The sequence below is a fragment of the Gopherus flavomarginatus genome, chromosome 1, assembly GCF_025201925.1.
Source record: "Gopherus flavomarginatus isolate rGopFla2 chromosome 1, rGopFla2.mat.asm, whole genome shotgun sequence".
NCBI lineage: Eukaryota > Metazoa > Chordata > Testudines > Testudinidae > Gopherus > Gopherus flavomarginatus.
This window is the reverse complement of record NC_066617.1, coordinates 374,155,201-374,176,756: the sequence shown is the minus strand read 5'-3', so window position 1 is coordinate 374,176,756 and position 21,556 is coordinate 374,155,201. Positions and strand designations below refer to the sequence as shown.

The following is a 21,556-nucleotide window of genomic DNA, read 5'->3' as shown; positions in this document are numbered from 1 at the left end:
TGCCCCTTGTTGACAGAAATGCAACAAGAGGCACATTACAAACAGCAGTGCTGCATTGCCTCCAGGGAATGTCACACAAGGGGCACCAATCTCCTCAGCCTTCCAGAGAGGCTTAGCTCTGAAGACAGGCCCTTCTGTAAGGCAGAGGGAAGGGTAAACGGCTGGAGCTCCTCTGATGGTTAGAAACCTTCCTCTAATTTCAAGCCTAAACTTGCTGATGGCTGGTTTCTATCCATTTGTTCTTGTGTCCACATTTGCACTGAGCTAAAAGAACTCCTCTCCCTCCTTCTGATGTATTTCCAGAGAGCAATCGTACAACCTTTTGGATTTTGCATGCCAGCAATCTGGTGCCATTCCAGTGTAAGTGGAGCTCATCCCTCCTGTACAGACCATCCCTTCTCCAAAAGGTTCCCCAGTTCCTGATAACCCTAAATCCCTCTTCCCTGCGCCACTGTCTCATCCACGCACTGAGACTCTGCAGGTCTGCCTGTCTGACTGGCCCTGTGCCTGACACTGGAAGCATTTCAGAGACTGCTGCCATGGAGGTCCAGGACTTCAATCTCTCACCTAGTAGCCTACATCTGGCCTCCAGGACCTGTCTCCTATCCTTCCCTATGTCACTGGTGCCTATGTATACCACGACCCCTGGCTCATCCCCAGCACTACCTGTAAGGTTATCTAGATGTCTTGTGAGATTCGCTACCTTTGCATCCAGCAGGCAGTTCACCATGTGGTTCTCCTACACATCACAAACCCAACTATCTATAATTCTAATAATGAAACCCCCCATTACTATTGCCTGTCTTGTCCTAATAACTGGGGTCCCTGCCCTGGAGGGATGTCATCGGTCTGAGAGGAGACAATGACATCATCAGGAAGATGGGTCTCCAGTATGGGATCATCCCTCTTTGTGGCAGCTCGATGCTTCCTGCGCCAAGATTTGCCTTCTCCTTAACTGCACGGAGGCATTTGCTTCCCAGCTCGCATTACCTGTTCATGGTAGCAACATTGGGGATGGTCCTTGTGCCCCACCTGGGGACCACTTGCTCCATGGGGAATAAGGCAGGTGTCCATGTGGTTTCTTGCTTACAGTGACATCAGCAGGGATGTCACAGTCCACTCAGGCAGCCCCAGGAGGTTAGGAAGCTGCGAGCAGAGAAGCAGCATTTGGCGGTGCCCCAGCTGGCATCAGCACTCTGGATTTGGACATTCCCAGCCCCTCTAAGTCTCTGGTCTCTCTGCTTTCCCAGAAGGGACCAGCGTCGTGTTAGCCATGGCTGGGAAGGGACAGGGCCCTGGCAGAGGGGCCAGATCATCAAAGCCTCAGATCATCAAAGTGACAGTGAAGAGCCTCGAGGAAAGGGAGGAGTTTGCAGTGTGGGAGAACAGCACCATCGCCGACTTTCGAGGCGAAATCGCCAAGCGCTTCCATGCTCCCACTAACCTGCTCCTCTTGATCTTTGCTGGGAAAGTTTTGAATGACCGAGATACTCTCAGCCAGGTTGCAATCCATGACGGATTCACCATCCACCTTGTCATCAGGCCGCAAATGAGAGCAAAGGACCAGAAAGCTCAGCAAACTAATGCCAACACACGTGCTGCCACCCTCCCTCCTGGCTCAGATGGTCTGGCAGATCTGAGCATGCTAGCTGGGAACGCACCCAGCATTTTAGCTTTCCTAAATGAGTTCCAGCAGCTGCTGGTGGTCAACCCCGAAATGATCCTACAGTTTCTGGAAAATCCCTTTGTCCAGAGCTTGCTGTCAAACACCAACCTGATAACAGGGTTCTTAAGGGAACACCCCCTGCTCCAGCAGTTTGCGCAACAAAATCCAGAGGTCAGCCACATCTGGAACAATCCAGCCCTCCTGCGAGAAATGATCGAGTTCATTAGGAACCAAACATTGATGCAGGAAATACTGAGAAACAGGAGCCAGATTCTGCTGCTAGGTGGAGACAAAGTCTTGTGGCAAATGCTTCCTGATACCCCAAAGCCAACACTGAAAGGATCACAGGAGCAGTGTGGGAGTGACCCACCCCAGAACAAGCTGCCCCCAGCAGGGGTCAGCCAACCATCCGACACAGAAAACAGAGACCCTTTGCCGAACCCTTGGGCATCTCAGTTTGGTCCACAGAGTTCCACCCCCCATCACAACCATGGCATTGACATTGGAGGTATTCATATCAGCAACAGCCCAAACTGCAGCCCAGAACAGAGTCTCTGGGTGCCGCCTGCAGTTGCAGCTGGGATGTGTAACATGACAGAAGTGCAGAACACCTCATCAGAGATAACCAGGAATGCCCAGCCTTTCCGGAGCATCCTGTCTGTCCCCTACATGAGGAATATAATGCAGGCCCTGAGCCAGAACCCCAGTGTCATCATGCACTTCATGCTGAGTAACCCCCGGTTCGTTGGTATCCTGCATCCCCACCAAGAAGTAGCGCGGGAGCTCCAAGCCCTCCTCCAGCTGCTGCACAGCCCAGACATGCCATTAGTGATGGCAAACCCGAGAGCCACCAAGGCTCTGTTCCAGATTCAGCAGGGTTTCCAGACCCTGGGGCTGGAAGTGCTCAGGTTCGCCAGAGGCAGCGCTCCTGGCTCAGGGGCAGCGAGACGCCCTGCCGATGGCAGAGAAGTAACGGGGACTGGTTCTGAGCCAAGTGAGAATGCAAGCCCAGCCCCAGGATTGGCTGAGACAGGGTGCCAGCAAATCGTGCAGAGTCTTGGTCAAGCAAACTTCCCGCTTCCCCAAACTCCAGAAACCCAATTTCAGCAGCAGCTGGAGCGGCTCTACATAATGGGTTTCCTGAACCACGAAGTCAACATACAAGCTCTGAGAGAGGCTGGTGGAGACATCAACGCTGCCATAGATAAACTACTGGGCTCTCAGCCATCCTGGCCACGTTAGCTGTTTTGTTTTTGCTGTTGGCTCTGAAGACTAAGCTGCTTGGGGCTCTGCTCTTTGGATTCTTGTTACTCTCTCTTGCTATAAACGAAAGCTGATCATCATGTGTCCTGAGCAGTAGTTTTTTTCAAGCAGTGGGGAATCAATGCGTCTGAGTTCAAAGCAAGCTTAGGGTGCACTGTGAATATCAGCGATCATTACTCCATGAGCATTGGTTTGTCTGGCCTACAGCTCTCAAAAATTAATTTCCTATTAAAATATTAGCCTCCAGCGATAATTGATGTGCTGTCATTTGTAGCACCCATCTGTTTTCTGATGGCCTAAGCTCCAGCCACACAAGAGAGGGATGGTGGTGGGCAGAGGAACACATGAAGGAGCTGGTCTCTCCCTCCATTCCTTGTCTTCATGGTTGATTATCAGGGGGTCTTTTTAGGTCCCTAACTACTGGATCTCTAGGGGACGGCCCGACCCAAAAGCATCTCTTCTCTTCAGGTGGACACGAGCTCTCAACCCCTCCGTGCAATTAAGCCAGCGTTGGTCATGTCTTGCCATAACTTCAGCTTAGAGATCTGGCTGAAGATTCAGCTAAAGCACAACTGCCAGGAAGCTCTTGCATGACTTAACCCAAGCACAGGATGTGAAGGATCCGGGCTGTGCCATGAACTCCCCTGCTTTGATTCTGGGGGCTGCCCAGACACAAGGGAGAACTCCCTCCTCAATATCCACAAACCCACTTCCTGGCTCTCCTTCAGATCCCACCTCAAAGCTCCCCTTTGCTGGGAGGCTACAAAAAAACCTGGCCAGTGCTTAGACTGCTGCTGTGCTGAGACCTCCATGTTGACCAGTATTGTCTCCATGTTGTGTTTCCTCATCGGGCTGTATCCACCTCTTCTCTCTTGTCTCATAGCTACCTTGTGAGCTCCTCGGAGCAGGGACTGTCTTTTTGGTGTGTGTTTGTGCAGCACCCAGCACAGTGGGGTCCTGGTCCATGGGCTCTCAGGCACTACAATAATACAAATAGTGAATAATCACCATCATGTAAGGTGTTGATAGTCACTTAAGGAGGCTGTGCAGTATAGCCGATGGGGCACTAGATTTGGGTTAGGAGACCTGGGATCCTTTCCCAGTGTGGCTGGTGACTTTCTCTTGGATCAGTCACAAATTCTCCATACTCCTTTCCGATTGGCATCCTGGGGATGGCGAGTTTGGATTGGCTCTTGCAGGACGGTTTGAGCTCTCTAGATCAGTTTTTCTCAACATTGTTGATATCAGAGTGGATGTGGTCCTGTTATCTATCCTACCTACCTAGCTGCCCTAACTCCCAATCCTCGCAAACTAGGCTCTCTAGTTAGTTCACCATTACTGTGGCATCTGAAGGCCAGATTTTTAAAGGTACTCGGTGCGTAAACATGCAGGCAGATGCCCAAATACCTGGATGCCTCCCAAGTGTCTGTGAGTATGTCCTCATGCCCCTCACCTTGTGAGGCAGGGGAGGTTCGTGTCTCCATGTAACAGACAGAGATCTGAGGGACAGAGAAATTAAGGCCACATTGTCCAAAAGTGATCTAGAGTAAGGACTTTAAGTATGGGCACCCAAAATTAGTGTCCAAGGTAGAAAATTTCTGCTTCAGTGACTTGCCCAAGGCCTCAGAGTAAACCTGTGGCAGAGAAGGGAACCGAGCACAGGCTTCCTGGGGCCTGAATCTGTTCCCTTTCCACAAAGGCCCCCCTCCTGGGCATAGCAGCTGACGCGCAGGGCTCGTCTACACGGCTCTGTGCCTGTATTTCCATGTGTGCGTGTGTTTTGCATAGAGGTTTTTTTGCATGAAAATTACTTGTGCCAACACGCAGCGATTCTTTCAGATGAACTGGCCTCCTTGTTGTGAACTGCGACCGGAATGGAGTCAGTGCGGCGAAAGGTTCACGCTGATTCAGAGGCAAGTAGGTTGAGCCGGCCGCGTGGATGCAATTTTTTCAGATGAGTGATTCTGTAAAAGGTTCTGTGCAAAAATATATCCCACAAAAAAACAACCCTGTGCAGACAAGCCCCCAGTTCTGGGCCCTTGGATTTCCTCTGCCGTCTCTGCATGTGAGACAGTTCCCCTGGCACCGGACGCCCAGAGAGCTAAAGACCCAGGCTCTCAGGGTGGGTCTGGAGCAGACTCCTCCTCTTTGTGACTGGGCACAGCTTGGGACTCCTAACCCACCCTCCCTGCAGGTCACACGCTAGGCCAGCCCCTGCCTTTAGAGTCCCCTATGGCTCCAGGGTAAGACAGCTGGTCAATCAGAGTTATTCTCTGGGCCACTCGCTGGCAGAGGACGTGTTGGATGAGTGGGTGGGTGAAATGTGCAGGTCAGAGCATGGCCCAAATGATGAAATAAAAGTCTATAAAATAATGAATGGTTTGGAGACAGGTGCTCGGGAGCTCCTGTGCTCCCTGTCTCCTAACACAGGAACAACGCGCCACTGAGTGAAACTGAAAAGGGTCCGGAGGGATCATAGCTTGTCATGGAGTCACCGGGCCGAAGAGCTGGAACTGCTCCAAATGAAGCCGGGCAGGACTCTGGGGTAACATGCCCACAGTTGCCAGAGTAAGAAGCCTACGTGGCTTCAGCCTTCCTGGGTCTGACCTCAGAGCATTCAGCAACTCTCATTGACCAGGCACTTCCCGCAGCGAGTCCGCCTGGGCAGGGCTCCTGGAGAAGCCAGAGGGCCCTGCACCCAGACTCTGCACTCAGCCGTGACTCTCAGCCAGCATGTAAAACGGAAGGTTTATTAGTCAATAGGAACACAGCGTAGAACACAGCTTGCTAGCACAGAAATCAGTGACTTTCAGCCAAGTCCATCTTGGGGGAATCCTGGGTCAGACGCCCTGGACTCCCCCCTTTCCATGTCCCCCACAGCAGACTGCCCCGGCCCCCGCTGCCTGGCCTCCAATATGGCCGTGGCTCCTCCCCTGGACTTTGTCCTGCTTCCTGGGCAAAGTGTCACCTGGTCGCAAACCCCTCTTGGGTTACAAAGGGCATCGGGCATTGCTTACTTGCAGGCAGCCGGGCAGACTGCCCTGCCCCCGAGGGCCTTGGCAAAAGTCACACACCCAATTCCCACCGCCTAGGCATTGGTTGCAGTACACAGGGAAACTGAGGCACTCACAGTATTAGTACAGGACAGTAAGACTCATAGACAACACAACAAAGGGAAACACCCCACTTTGTCACATAGCTAATGACAACTCAAAAGTTGGCAGGGAAATTCAACCCTGTGCTTCAGACTGTAAGTCGACTAGAGGCCAGGATTAGATCTTAGGGAGGGGCAGGTTGTCCCTCTCCTCCAGCGCTCTTATCCCTCCCTCTGCAGCATCTGGTGCCAGCATGTTTGTTGGGTTGAGGGGATGTTGGTTTGGGGGTGATTTTGCTAGCAAAATGCTGTGGTGTGTACTTGCCTTTGCTGCAGGTCCTTTGACTTATCCCGCTGAGATTCTGATAGACGTGGTGGGGGTTTGTGTGTTTTCAATTTGCGTGTGCCCCAGAGCAGGACACAGCCAATTACTTTGAATCTAAACGTAATCTGGATTGGCCTGATTCACACGACAGAAAACGGATGCGTGGGACACAGCTGCTCAGCGTGGTGCAGCCCTTCCACTGCTGGAGCTCCCGGTAGCTCCTCTGACTTCACCATCTCCTCCCTGTCTGGAAGCTTTTCCAGCACTGCAGCCTGTAAGCCCTCGGTGCCTGTATCATTGAAATATCGTTAAATATTAACAGGAGCAGGAGTTCACCTGACTTGTGCATGTGTCTAGTATCGCTGCACGCCGCGGGGCAAGGCTGCGTGGCATCAGGCCAGGATTGTCACACATAAAGTCCAGCTCCTGCCGAGTGCCCAGCTGTTCTCACCCACACCCCTGTGAGCGGCCGGGGGACTCAAGGGGTTTGAAAATCAGGCTTCTTATGTAGGGTCCTGACTGCAGGCACCTAGTTTTGCAACTTTTGGCCATGCTTTGCTGCGTTCTGCCCCACGCTCCCTCTGTGCAGGAATCACCACACCTGTCGGGATGAAGGCACCGGTCTGAAGTGGGTGTTATAAAGAGCTAACAGGATGTGCTGGAGAAGTCCCCACCTCACCCCAAGACATGTGCAAAGACAGAACAGTTCAATGCCAGGAAAGCAATGAGAAGATGCAAGGGTTTGCTATGAAAATCATCAAAGAAGGTTAGCCAAATGCGAGGGATGTTCACATCTGCAGGGCAGGAGAAGACCTAAACTCCATTCCTCATCTTGGGGTCGATAAGAACCATGTGAGCTCTTTCTTCTGCACATCTCCCAGGGAAGAAGAGCTTTTGTAAACTATGTGGCTTCTCATACAGAAGAAGCTTGGAGTGGTACTTCAGAAACGTTCAGGAAGGGAGGGTGGCATAACCGTGCCCATTTTACAGATGGGGAAGGTGCGGCTCAGTGACTGAGTAGCAGACACCCTGAATCCTAGCCCTTCAGCGAAACTTTGATTCCAAACCCACTGAAATTGACTTCAGCTGACTTTGGATTAGAGGCAAGTGACCATCCTTCTTCCCAAAATCCCTCCCAATCTCTTCCCTGTTTCTTACCCTCACATCTGGCAATTCGGTTTAACCATGTGCAGATCAGCAAGTCTCCATTACACGTCAAATCCATCTGCCCCCCGCAGGGTGCGGCGGGAGTCCAAGGAACATTTCATCCTGAGCTTTGGATGAGCACTGAGGGGCTGAAAAGGGGCCACCCAGGGCTAAGGGGTATATGAACCCCTTGTTCCATGTTGCAGCATTAAACTGTTTAATGCAGCCCAGGATTTTGTGCCGAGTTATCACTGGTGGCTCCCAAGGTAACAGCCACCATTACGAATCTGTCTACTTTTATTAAAGACACTGAAAAAAAGTGGGAAAGCATGGAAACCTTTGCAATGTGAAGCATGAGGGGAGGCTTTCGTTTTAACATTCCCCCTTATTTCCTTTTCCCAAGAGAGGTTTTATAAGGAGACAAGCCCCGGTTTGACAGTCTCTTCAGGGTTTTTCAGGACAACATTTTTGGTAGCCACACTCTGTGGCCACCAACTCTTGCTGCTGGCAGCTCTCACACCTATTCCTAAAATACTTGATTCGCTTTAGGACAAATAAATATGTGCATAGACACGGCCAGCTCATTGTCACTGATATATTGCCAGCTAAGTCTGTTGTGAAAGGTGATATTAACAAACATACAAGCATCGCTTTTCACAGCAGACATACGCAGCCCTGGCAAGCCTGGGGACTCCCTAGATGGGAGGTCGGGGGAGACAGTGAGAGCCAGGGGCAATGGGGATGGGTGGGGGAGGCAGTGTGTTAAGGGGGGTGGAGGCTGGAGCCCAAAGCCCTGTGGTCAGAGCCTGCTGCCCCTCTGCCCCACCAAGCCAGAAGTCTGAACCCCATCATCCCGGGAAGGTGGGGAAGTCACCAGCTCACCTGCCTGGTCCCCCAGCACTGTGCCCCAGGGGGAGCAGAGCCCAACCACTGCTGACAGACCCAGCCACCAACAACCAGGTGGTGCATCCAGGAGCAACAGGGAGGGGCCAATACTCCTCACCCCCTCCCCAGTAACAGCCCCGGAGGCTGTGGTCGCATTTGAGAACCGCAGTGAGATGGCATTACAGGTGGTAAGAACTGTCCTTTGGGGGCCGGGTCAGAAAAGAAGCGAGTTCACAGGGGCTGGAGCTGTCCTGCTGCTGCTGTTAAAGTCTGATCCCGTTTCCAAGACAAACCCGGACGAGAGGGGAAAGGACAGACCAGCAAAGAGAGAAAATGCAGCTTCTGTCTCTGCCGCTGACTCTACTGTTGGAGAAACACAATACCAGCCCCTGGTCTGACCGGCCGCTCTGAGACTCGTCAGCCTGGGGTCAGCGCTGGATGGTTTGGGGCACTGCTCCTAGCCGCCTCTCTGCTCACGGGCTTCCAGCAACATTGCAACCCTTGCAGGAGGGGCTGGCTAAGCCGGACACTGGCTCTGTAACCGACTCAGCCCACCTGGACTTCATTAACAGCCTCTCCAGGGAGCCAGATGGAGGCAGCTGGTCTCCATAACTGAGCAGGACATAGAGGGAGGAAGCTAGGGGTGGGCATGCAGGGTGCAGTAGATCCTGGACCGGGGGGACAGGTTTGGGCCTGAAAGCCAGACCCAGAGGGCTGAAGGAGGTTGCGGGAGGGCCAGGGGAGCAGCACAGGGGGGGTTGCCAGCCAAAAAACTCCAAGCCAGAGAGACTCAGAGACAGCTGCAGAGAGCATCTAGGTGGCTGCGGAGACCCCAAGAAGCCAGAGGAGCTGCAGCGGGGGGTTGCCTGCTGATCTCTTTTAGGGGGCTTATTCCTTCACCCTCTCACTTCCCTGGTCCTTCTCGCATGAACAGAGACCAACAATACCCCAAGTCCGACGGTGCAAACAATTCGACGTATGTTGAGGTGAACTTCCAGCAAGTATGATTCCAGTTTCCTTCCTTAGTATCCCCCTTCCCAGCTCTGACACCACAGAGCCTTGCCTGTGTCCATGTTCCTGTTCCCATCCCCTGTTCCCATTTTCCCCTTTAGCAAAACATGATTTTCATTCCCCCATCCCCAGTCCCTGTTCCCATTTCTCCCCCCAACTTCCTGATTTACTTCAGACTATATAGTAAAACCTGAGTTTTGCTTAGCTGTTCCTTAATTATTTTACTGAAATTTAACTAACCAATCCTAACATATTGTAACATGGTTATTTAACCAATTATACCCCACCATCTTAATTGGTTTACACCTGTAACCCTTCTGCCCCTCTGAGTTGGCAGCAACAAGGGCCGGGTTCAGTATCCAGGGGTTCCGTTTTAATAAGACAATGCATAACCGGCTCGAGCCCCCACCCAGTGACCTGGGACAATTACATACCACCCCCCCCCCCCGGATCCTCTAGGAGGCAATACTTCCCCTCTCGCAAGCACGGAGTCTGAGTGTAGCAAAATCCTTTTAATGAAGGAGGGAAACAATGTGGCATCACATTGGAGAAACACCACAAACAGGATTATAACACAAACCATAAGCAAAAAACCCACCTCCAAGTACATTTGGCAATGTCCTTTCCCCCTTAGGGTCTTAAGTCCAATCACCCCAAAGTCCAACAACCTGAAAGTCTCTGGTCAGTGCCACCCCAGAGTTCAAAAGTTTATCTGCAGAGTTTTAGCACCCCCCTAGCCTGAGTGTGGGAGGGGAAGCCCACACAGGGTGTTAAGGGGCACCTTACATGGGCCAGGGCCAACTGCCCCGCCCATCCGTGGAGTTCTGCTGCAGCCTTCACCACGAGCAGCTCCAGCTGTGCAGCTCCTCCAGCCGACCCGTGAGTCACTCCAGCCGTCCCTGCAAACCGCTCCACTCCACTCACTGTTCCATGGGCTGCTCCAACATGCTGCAAACTGCTCTGCTCTGCCAGCCGCTTAACAATAGGTCTTCAGGCTCCCCCACTAGTTAACACAGCACTCCCTGATCTCAGCTCAGCTCTTTCAGTGATTTCAGCTCTTAGTAAGGGAACCCTGGTGCTGGTGCACCATTAGCCCAACAGGAACTCAGCTCAGCAGTCTCTAGATGGACTCCTAAGAGAATCAAAATTAGCTCTACCCTTTAACAGTGGAGAAAGGAGGATGTGCAGTTGGTGTTCCAGGACCTCAAACAGGCCCATACCATCAGCTACACACACCAGTCCCCGACCTGTCTCAATTCACTGGGTTTTGGAACCCAAGTCCCTTGTCTAGCAAGTGTCACTTAATGTATATTGAGACATCTCTGTCATAAAGCAGTCTCATAGTTCCTCATTCACATAATCGGGTGGCAACACTTTATTTATCCTGCCCCAATAACAAAGAAATTGGGGATCTCAGACCTGTCAAAATAACCATCCCAGGCTGCCTTGGGCTATGCTGGGTGTGCCCATGCAAATACCTGAGATTCCACACTTTCTGAAATTCTTTCCACACTTCCCATAATTCACCAGCAGATGTCAGGGTAGAGCTCATCCTGACTGCTTACACACCCAACAAAATTAATTATACAGCAGACAGAAACAATCACAGAACCAGACAGAGACCATGCAACTAAACATACAAAACAATACAGAAGTGAAGATTTCTCAACTACATCTACACAGACATAAGGGTTCTCCAGCTGTGTCTATTGATAAGTGAGTTCTTACCAGACAGGATGGTATCAAACTAAGTTTCCTTTTACATCTTCTAGGCTCTTCCCTTTCTCTGGAGGTGATGGAATATCAGGGCAGGATTGTATTCCTAACAGCCCAATAGCACCTTATTTCAATGTGACTAGTTTGGAATGTGAGGATGTGACCATTCACTTCCCAGCTTATGGCTACCTAACTACATCTTAGCTGAAGGCCTTAGCCTGTCACAGTGAGAGAAGGCCATTCCACAGACAGTGATTTTGATTCTTTCTTTTATACCTCTATAACTAGCTAAGTGATAAGAATACACCTAAATTCTTAAATTATAGGCCTTTGCAGAGAGGCCTGAATATCTATATCCTAACACTCTCTCGCCGCCAGAAAATTAGACAAGGGAGGCAGAGACCTGTGGGAAGGCTGCAGCTAGAAAGAGCTGGGCTTGGCTGATTTGGGGCTTTCACTTTGAGGATTGCTTTGAACTGTCTCCTTAATGAACCCAGGCCTAAAAGCTGCTACTGGACAGACAGCCTCTGGGGATTACCCCAGGAGCCGGAGAAGGGGAAGCTAAGGCAGGGCACTACAGAACCAGCCCTGTCTCAAGAAGGCGAGGAGACAGAAGAACTAAGGTGAGGAATTAAAAGTAGACGGGAGGGGAGGGATGACAGCAGGAACCCAAATCTCACCTTGGGGGGGCTGGGCAGGCTTTATCTGGCACTTTTCAGTGATTTCCTCCTGTTTCTAGAATCGTTCTGCTTGTTGTCATATTAACCTGCACCTTTACCTGGAGCCCTGCAATCCCCTAATCATGGGTCTCTTCCCCTAAACAATTCCATCTGCACCAGGCTAGTGTCACAGAGTGTGGGGAGTCCGGCCCTGCACCCCTCTTCCTGGGACTCACAGCGACTCTCAGCCAGCCAGTAAAACAGAAGGTTTATTGGACAACAGGAACACAGGCTACAGCCGAGCTTGTAGGCACAACCAGGACCCCTCAATCTGGTCCTTCTGGGGGTTCAGGGTGCTTGGATCCCAGCTTGGGATTCCCTGAATTCCACCACCCAGCCCCAAACCGAAACTGACTAAACCCTCTCCAGCAGGCCCCTTCCTTTGTCCAGCTTCCCGGGCCAAGGGCTTTACTCCCCTTCCCCCCCGCCTGGCTCAGGTTACAAGCTCAGGTCCTGTCCCTCACCTGCAGTCACCCCCTGCTCTCCCATCCCCCACAAAGACAGTTCCTCTGCATCACAGCTAGTTACTCCAACCTTTGCTGCCTTCCCTGCAATTGTTTCTGGGGTTCCCTAAACCTCTGACTGACGGGGGAAGACGGGTAGATTGCTCTGTAATGTGCCTGTTCTGTACATGCCTCCAGAAGCTGTTGTACTCCCACTGTCAGGGACTGGATCCTGGGCAAGATGGAGCATTGGCCTGACCCAATACGGCAACTCTGATGTTCTTCTCTTCTTAAATGCCCAGTAAAGAGAAAGACCCTTCCCTACACGGGCTCTGGCAGGGGCATTTCTAAATGAGACGTGGCCAGATCTACCGGACATCCAGCCCAGCTGCCTGTGCCCAGGACAAGGCTGCGCCATAGGCAGTCTGCACATGCTGTCCTACTAAATGAGAGCTGGTTCCAGGCTTTGCAATGGCCGGAGCAGAGACTGTTGACAACACCTCGAGGTATTTGCTCGCATTGTTTATTGAACAAAGGGGGCCAAATCAGCACGTGGGCCGCTCCAACTGCAGGCACCCAGCAGGCAGCCAGAGCAGCTGCCTCCTCTCCCTGCATTGGACTCTGTCTCTGCTGTTAACATTCCCTCTGTTCGTCACAAGGGAGACCCCAAAGCCAGAGTCCCCAGCCCTTAGCCGCACTGGTCATGTGTTGCCAGCCCCAAGCAGGGACCCATGCAAGTGGCCTGGGCCCCGAGCGAACCCTCCAGTGCAGCTGTTCATGACAATGGGAGTTTTAATGAGCTACAGAGCAGACCCTCCAGGACAGAAATCACTTAGCCCACCCAAGGCTGGAAGGAAACAGCTGGGAGACATTGGTTGGCTGCAGGACCTGGGGGAGCGGGGGGGCGGGGGGGGGCTGGGCACCAGGGCAGAGGGAGATGGGGGAAGAGGATGCCCTATGTGATGACAGCAAATCCAGGATTTGAAATCACACTCCTTGCCAAGCCAGGTGAAAGAAGAGTGCAATTCATGAGCTGGATTAGGTGACTCGGGAGAGTTGGGTCAAATTCCTGGCCCTGCCACAAACTTTCTGGATGTCCCGGGTCAAGTCACTTAACATACGTCTATACAGGGATAAAAGCCCCATGGCACAGCCATAGCTGCTCTGGGTCAGCTGACTCAAGCTTGCAGGGTTTGGACTGCGGGGCTAAAAACTGCTGTGTAGACATTCAGTCTTGGGCTGGGGCCTGCGCTCTGGGTCCCTCCACCCTCAATTTCCTTCTGTAACATGGCAAGAAAGACACCCAACTCCCCCGTGCCTGTCTCGTCTCTTTAGATCAGAAGCTCTTTGGGGCACGGACTGACTCTTGTGTGTTACGTGCCGCGCCTAGCACAACAGGCAGGTACTGCATGGAACACGTGCAGGGAGGGAGCACTTTGAAAGCAAGTCACTGCACGCTACCTTAATATGCACCAAGCTGTTTTTAGTATGTAACAAGACAGAATTACAACAGGCAAAATGAACATGTTACAATATCTTGCTTGGCTGGGACTTTGTTAGCATCTCAATGGCTGCATTGATTTCCCCTTCGGTGTCGATCAGAGCCTGTAAATTTGCTTCCTGGTCCTGGAAGCCCATTGTTTTGAGCTGCTCCATTTGTCGCTCAAATCTGACGTCTGGCCTCTGCTGATCCACGCACTCTTGGCCTTCAGGTTCATCCTTGTCTGACGTTAGACTGACGTCCTCCTCAGACTCACTACTGGGAACGGACCCTTCCATGCTTTCCAGCTCCAGTTCCACGTTCCGGTCCCCCAGCCCTAGGATAAAATCTGGAACCTCGGCCGAGAGCGTCTGCAAGCCCAGCTGAATCTGTAACAAAGCCTGCATGGCTCTAGGGCTGGTCAGTAAGGGGGCGATTTCAGCGCTCTCCAACTCCGGAGGGACCTGATGTATCCTTTCATCTTGAGGCCGAGAACATCCATCACTGGAGAGGTGGGTATTGTTCAGCAGCATCTGTGCTGGGCCGTTAGGATTGGACAACACGCTCTCCATGTTCTGCATAAACTCTGGGTTTCCTGTTAGCTGCTGAACCATACTCTGAACTCCTCCTGTGTTAGCAAACCCAGGGCCTGCTCCAGGCCCAAAATTTAGTACAGTAAAGTTCTGCCCTGTGCTATGGCTGGTACGATTGCTATGGTTATTCACAATATCACCGGCTCTGTTCGTCCGAGCGGCCCAAGGGTTTGGTAAAGGGTCTCTGTTTTCCATCCGGGCTGGCGGACTGGCCCCATCCAACGGTGGGTTATTTTCTAATGATGCAGACGGGTTGCTCCCAAACTGGGCTTGCACGGCGTTCATCATTGGTTCCTCTATCTCGCTGTACAGTTGCTGCAGGGCATTGTATCCACCGGGGATGCTCTCCAGGTTGCTTAAGGCTCGGTCATGGTTCCTGATAATTTCTTGCAGCATTGCCGGGCTGTTGGAGACCTCAATCATTTCCCGGATGAAATCTGGGTTGCGGAGGATGTGATTAATCTCGGGGTTTTGCTCGGCCAGCTGCTGCATCTGCGGGTTGGAGAGAAGGATCTCCTGGACCAGGTCTGTGTTGGTGAGGATGTTCTGCACCAAGGGATTCTGTGCCACCTCACTCATCAAGTCCTGTATGGAAATGTCAGCCTCTGAGGCCTCGCTCATTAAATCCGACACATCGGTTGGATCCAGACCCAGCACGCTCATGCCTGTCACCCCGACGAGGAAGCCCAAGAGGAACGGGTTGCTGTTGATGGTGTTCAGATCCAGGTCCAAACTGATGATCTCAAACAAAAGGTTTTCCATGACCTGGGCCACTAACTCCCGGCTGGAGGCCACCAGCTCTTCCAAGCACCCCTGCAGCTCGGACACGTTGGAGTATCTCAGGCCCAGGTGCTGCAGAGTGGGGCCCTGCCCCCAGGCAAGCAGGTTAGAAGCGCTGCTGTTTGCAGACGGCATCGGTGGGGTGGCAGCATTCGTCAGCTCAGCCGAGTGGTCCTGGGGCCTCTTTTGGGACCGGATGACAAGGTGGATGCTGAATCCACTGCGGACTCCGTGTTGGCTCAGTGTGTCCTGATCCTTTAGGATCTTCCCAGCAAATATTAGCACCAGCAGGTCAGAGGGAGCCTTGAAGCGCTTGGCGACCTCCTCCTTAAATGCCCAGATGGTGCTGCTCTCTGCTACCTCAAACTGCTCCTTCTGCTTGAGGGTCTTCACCGTCACCTTGAGGACACCACCAGACTCGGCTGTGATGGCTGCTTGGTTAGTGTTGGGGGCCCGTCGGCTTTCGGACATGGTGACTGGGATCCAGGAGCTCCGCGTTGGTCCTTCCTCAGGGAGCAGAGGCGCCAGGGGAAGGAGATGGGACGTGACAGAGGACAATTCCTTTTGGCTGATGTACGGCGGCGGTCGTTGGTGCCGCTATCGTTACGGGCTTCTGGGGCAGAGCGGTAGGAAAGGGGGAATTGGCCAGCTCTCCCCGTGGTACTGCTGGAAGCCAAAGCCAGAGTGCACATACCAGCCAGATGTTGGCCTGCTCCTCTGTTCACTCACCACCTGGCGGGTTCCCTCATGGTCTTTCTGCTGCTGATGCCACCTGCCCATGCAGAATTTCCACCTTGCCTATCCCGGGGCACTGTGACATCACTGCTGACGTCACAGTAAGCAGACAAGGCTTTGGTGGCTGGCACTTCCCTTGAAAACAGGCCTAGGATCACCATATCCTGGCCCATCCTTCCCTCCAGCACCCATGCACACAGTGCCCCTGTACCCATGGCATCTGGAGGTTACCTTGCCTAGCACAGGGGTTCTCACAGCAAATGTTTTGATGGCCTCAATGTGCAGCCACCAGCTCTTGCTGGTGGCCGCACTGACACTTTTCCCTAAAATACTTCGTCAGCTTTAGGAAAAACAAATAAATAGCACCTAGGCACATCCAGATCATTGCTATTTATGTAGGGTCTTTGTTTTTTGCAGACTCAATAATACAAATATTATCGTGAAAAGTGCATCTGTATGTTTGTTAATATCACTTTCCACAGCAAGTCCTGGCAAGTTAAGACCTGGATGGGGGGGGGGCGGCGTGGGAAGCAGCAGGGGCCAGGGAGCTTGGATGGGGGGCTCACCGCCACCACATGGTTGGATAGGTAGGTTGGTGCCCTGGACCAGCACCCACTGGAGCCCAGAGTTGGTACCCGCAGTTGTGTAGTCAGGGCTGGGATCAGCGCCCACTGCCACACAGCTGGGGGTCAACACTCAGAGCCGGCACTTGCTCCTGTGCGACCGGGGCCGAGGGTCGGCACCCAGGGTCAGTGCTTGGGGTCTGCAACTGCTGCCGCACAGCCGGGGCTAGGAGTCAGCACCCACCAGAGACTGGGGTTGGTGCCTGCTGCCGTGTGACTGGGGCTGATATCAGCGCCCATGGCCAGCACCTGCCGGAACCCAGAATCGACATCCAGGAGCGGTGCCCGGGGTCAGCAGTGAGGGCTAGGGGTCAGATCGTGCAGCCAGGGGTTGACTGCCACCGGGATTTGGGGCTGGCACTTAGGGTCTGCGCCTGCTGCTGCATGGTCAGGGCTAGGGGTCAGCATCCAGAGCCAGCACCTGCTGGAGCCCGAGGCCAGTGCCGGGGAGCTGCACCCAAGGCCGGAAGCCACTGGAGCTCAGGGCTGGTGCCTGGGGCCAGCACCCAGGGTCAGTGACTAGGGCTGAGGGTTGGCATGCATGGATGGTGGCCAGCAGCTGCTGGTGTGATTGGGGGTCAATGCCATGTGGCCAGAACCACAGATCAGAGCCAGCCGCTATGCCGCCAGGGGCTGGAGTCTGACACGCCATGGCTGGAGCCCTAGTCTGCAGCCAGGCTCTCTAAGTCCCCACCGCCCAACCACCCCAGGGCTGAAGTCCGAGCCTCACTAAGCCCCCGGTCCCTCCTCCAGTAGAGAACTCACCATGCTTCTGCAGTGTTGGGCTCACCTGGCTTCACGTGCAGGGTAGGGCATCCAGGAGCAAAAGGGAGGGGTTTTGCCACCCACCCCCGCACCACCACCACCACGGAGGAAGCTGTCCTGGCTGCAGGGAAACCCCCTGATGGCCGCATTTGAGAAACGGTGGGCTAACACAGAGTGTGAACTGTGCCCACACCTGGCTTCCCCATGTTATCCTCCTACCCGACTTTTCACCAGAGGCAGCCTTCTGGCCCGTTCCCTGCCAAGCTGCTCCTTCTGGGGAAAGTGCATCCCCTGGAAAACATCCTCTGCCCCACTCCCGCCTCCGGGCAGCAGTGGGGCTGCAATGGCTCTTGTTCTTGATTGCAGGGCACCGTCCACCCCCCGCCTCACCCACACACCGTCTCCCTGTGTCCCACTTCTCTCCCAGGGGCAGGTCATCTTCCCATGGGACATGCAGCTCTTCTCCTCACAGGGTCAGTACTTAGAGAGGGTGGCCCATGACAGTCTGTCTTCTCAGACACCCAGCTGGCCCTCCCCTCTCTCAGTTCTCCAGTGGAGAAGTTTGCTACCTCTCATGTCCCTCTGCTCCTCCAGTGACAAGCAGCAGGACCCCGAAACACCTTCTGTTGGTCCCACTGCTCTAGTCTCTGAGCGTTTAGAGGCACCTACACCCCACAGTGCATGGTAGGTGATGCAATCCAATGGTCGCATTTTAAGTGATGGGACACAACGGAGAAATCCCTGGGTGGACTCTCTGGCCTGGCCATGCAGACCATCTGACTGGTCCCTTCTGGTTAGGTGTTTCTGGGTCCTGCTCTCCCAGAACAAGAGGGAGGTCAGCTCAACTGCTCCTCCAGGAGGTAGAAGAGGTGATCTCCTCTGAGCCTACCTGCTGACGAAAGAGGACAGAGAAGACCAGCTGCCCTCCATCTGAATACCACCACCGCCCTAGGTGTGGATACAAGGGGATATGGTTACTAGTGCAGTGGGCTGCATTAATCCAGGGTGTAACTCCACTGATCTCAGGATGAATTGGTCACTGGGAACAACTCGTTCCGCAGATTTAACCCTTCTCCATCTGCAATTTGGCCACACACCAATCGTAACATTCCTGATTTTTTTCATCATTTGTAGTTGTTAGACAAAGGGCATTTGTGAACATGTTTTGGCCTCAGACTTGTTTGCCAAGTGTTTAGGTTAGATAGTCAAGGTTTGCTATTTGAGCACCTAAGCCATGCGGCGTGGTTTCTGTTTCCTAATTGCATGACATCAGGTTAGCGCTTCCAACACGTCATCACTGACGAATACTGATATTTACACCAATAAAAACTTCTCCAAAAACATCCATGTGAACAAATCACAAGTTCCCTAATGTGCACTGAACAGTGAATGTAAAATCGCACAAACACAGCCAGATACTGTGGTTAGAGCTTCACAACTATAGTCACAACTATTGGGCTGGGATCCAGAAGATCTGGTTCTATTCCAGGTCTCACACAGATGCCATGTGCAATTTTAGAAGAATCAATCTCTTTGTGCCTCAGTTTCCCCATCTACACCATGGGGATAATAACCTCAAAACACACACACACACAAACTCCTGGCAGTGAGTCTCAGAGCCCGGGTCAACTGACTCCGCCCAAATGTTTCCACTGCTATTGTTAGCCACACAGCATGAGTCCTGCAAGCCTGAGTCAGTTGACTTGGGCTCAGGGACTTTTTTGCAGACATACCCTTAGCTAACAGGGGTAGTGTGAGGAGAAATTCTTAACTGCATGTCAGTCAATCGAATACTACACTCATCCGGGCCCAGGTGGAGAGACAGAATATTTGCCCAGCTCTAAATAATATCTGCTTCACAGAGATGTAGTGATGCTCATAATTAATTAACTCATTATCTCAAACTCCCTAGAGGACAGCTGCTAGGTAATAGCACGTTATCACAGGGCTGAAGCATGGACCATCTTTAGGCAAAAGCTACTGACTTCCGGCCTCTGACAAGAAAATGACAGCTCCCCACCAAAAGGTGCACCATTACTGGCGTTTCTTTATAAGACCGAAATCCAAGTGAACAGGTTCCAGAGATGGTGCTACAACGGGTGGGCTGGATGTTTCTGTCTTCCCACGGTTGCGCTGATATCTTCTCCGGTTGCTATGTATGTTCCCGTCGCCGTTCAAGGAGCCCATTGATTCCAGCTACTCCAGTTCTTCCTGAAATTTGATTTCTGGAGCTTGTAAGTGCTGAGGATTCGTCCCAGGAAGAACTTTCAGCATCCGCAGCATGTTCAGATGTTGGTGTCCCTGCTCAGACGCTGCCGGCGCTGCGTGTGACATTTCACTGGGTGCAGGGCTCGGGCCAGTCGCACTTACAGAGCTCCCAGGATTTCCCAGTCCCCACAAACGGAGCGTAAACCATGGCAGAAGGACAGGGGCCTCTGCTGCCAACGTCTGCAGCCCCTGCTCAATCTGCAGCCAAGCCTGCATGGCTTTCGGGTTGGACATGGCCACTAACATCTCAGGGTTCTGGATCTGCTGAAAGAAATTTGGCAGCCCATGCGTCACTGGTTCTTGGTGCTGGGGGCTCTCCGCTGAGAAGGTGGCCTGTGCTGCCAGCTGAGCGTTCTGTATCAGCGACAGCATCATGCACTTGGTGTAGGATGCGCACAAGTTCACGATCAGCTGGGGGTTCTCGGTGATCTGCTGCACCAAGTTCTGAATCCCTCCTGTAGTGAACATCCCCGGTCCCAGATTTGGCACCGAAGAGCTCTGCCCAAAAGGGTTGGTGCTGCTGCTGGTAACACCGCTGTCCAGGTCCCCGCAGGTGCTGTTGGTGCAGATGCTTGTGGCACTCTGAGAGACAGAGGGAGGAGCCGACAGGTCTCTGTGATCTACGCAGGATGGCTGGCCACCCCCACCCACACCCTCCAAGGAGGGATTCCTCACCAGCATAGCAAAGGGAAGGTTTCCAAATTGCTCTTGGGCAGCGCTTAGCACTGGTTCCTGGGGCTCGGCATAGGCGCATCTCAAGGCATTGTCCCCGCCTGGGATGTTTTCCAAGTTGCTCAAGGCTCGGTCTTGACTCCTCATCTCCTGTATCATTTCTGGGTTGCGAACAATGTCCAGCATCTCCCTCATGATGTCTGCATTGTTGAGGATGCGGCTGATCTCTGGGATTTGTTGGGCCAGCAGCTGCATCTGTGGGTGGGCCATGATCAGCTGCCTCATCAGGTCAGGGTTGGAGAGCATGCTCTGGATAAATGGGTTCTCCACCTTCTGGGCCATCATCTCCGAGCTGGCCAGGAGCTGCAATGGGCTCTGAAGTTCGGTGCTGGACACATTCACGCCTAGGCCTCTCCTGCTCAGATCAAAGGTGCTGCCGTGGGCGGGGGCGATGCCGGACGGCGCTGGGGTGGGGACAACGTTCCTGGCCATGTACACGTGTGGAAGTGAATTGTCCTGTGGTCTCTTCTGTGTCCTGATGACGAGGTGGACAGTGATCCCATCCTGGATCCCCCGCTGCCTGAGTGTGTCCTGGTCTTTCAAAATCCTCCCAACAAACACCAGCACCAGCTGGCTGGTCTGGCAGTTGAAGTGCTTGGAGATCTCCTCCTTGAATTGCTTGATGGTGCTGTTCTCTGGCACCACAAACTCCTCCTTCAGCTTGGGGGTTTTCACCGTGACTCGGATGATGCGGGGGTTGGCGGCGATGACTGGGCAGGTGATGGTGTTCTCTCCGCTCTCAGCCATGCTTAGGGAGGCTCAGGGAGGGCCCAGGAGAGCTGGAATGCGGGGCGGGGCTGGGTTTCCTTAACTATGGTGATATTCTTAGTATTGTTCTTGCTGCTGTGATCCCAGATCTACGGGTGGGGGAGCACGAGAAGGGAACCGACCTCCCCCTGCCCTGTGTAATGCCAGAATCCAGGCCCAAATCATGCATACCAGCCCCCACCTCTTTACTCCCAGGGCACCAGCTGCCTCCTGCCCCTCCTGCCTCTCCAGCAGTTCACCACATGGCCTGACAGCTGGGCCGACTGTGACATCATCGATGACATCTTTGTGAGCAGTAATGTTGTTGGCATCCCCTGCCTCCCTGCTCCCCAAAATGGACAGACCCAGGAAAGATGCTGATCCATCGGAGAGGGCTCAGAGAAGAGCCACGGGAATGATTAAAGGATTAGAAACCCTGCCTGATAGTGATAGGCTCAAAGAGCCCAATCGGTTTAGTTTAACGAAGGGAAAATTAAGGGGTCACTTGATCACAGTTTGTAAATATCTACGCAGGGAACAAACATTTAACAACGGGCTCTTCAGT

At 53.1% G+C, this 21,556-nt stretch overlaps 3 protein-coding genes across 3 annotated transcripts; 1 reads left to right on the top strand and 2 right to left on the bottom strand.

The window, feature by feature from the left end:
* The first annotated feature begins 1,270 nt into the window (after positions 1-1,270).
* On the top strand, positions 1,271-2,908 carry LOC127044901 (ubiquilin-1-like). The gene has a single exon (XM_050940223.1). The coding sequence runs from the start codon at positions 1,274-1,276 to the stop codon at positions 2,906-2,908; it is 1,635 nt and encodes a 544-aa protein (XP_050796180.1). The 5' UTR covers positions 1,271-1,273.
* Positions 2,909-13,795: 10,887 nt separating this feature from the next.
* LOC127036821 (ubiquilin-1-like) lies at positions 13,796-15,901 on the bottom strand. Its single transcript, XM_050928462.1, is given in 3 exon segments — positions 13,796-15,611; positions 15,647-15,753; positions 15,755-15,901. Coding segments are annotated over 3 exon segments (2,070 nt in total).
* A 3,539-nt stretch (positions 15,902-19,440) lies between these two features.
* Positions 19,441-20,991, bottom strand: LOC127044469 (ubiquilin-1-like). Its single transcript, XM_050939398.1, has one exon. It carries the CDS (start codon positions 20,989-20,991, stop codon positions 19,441-19,443), a length of 1,551 nt encoding a protein of 516 aa, XP_050795355.1.
* Positions 20,992-21,556: the final 565 nt, after the last annotated feature.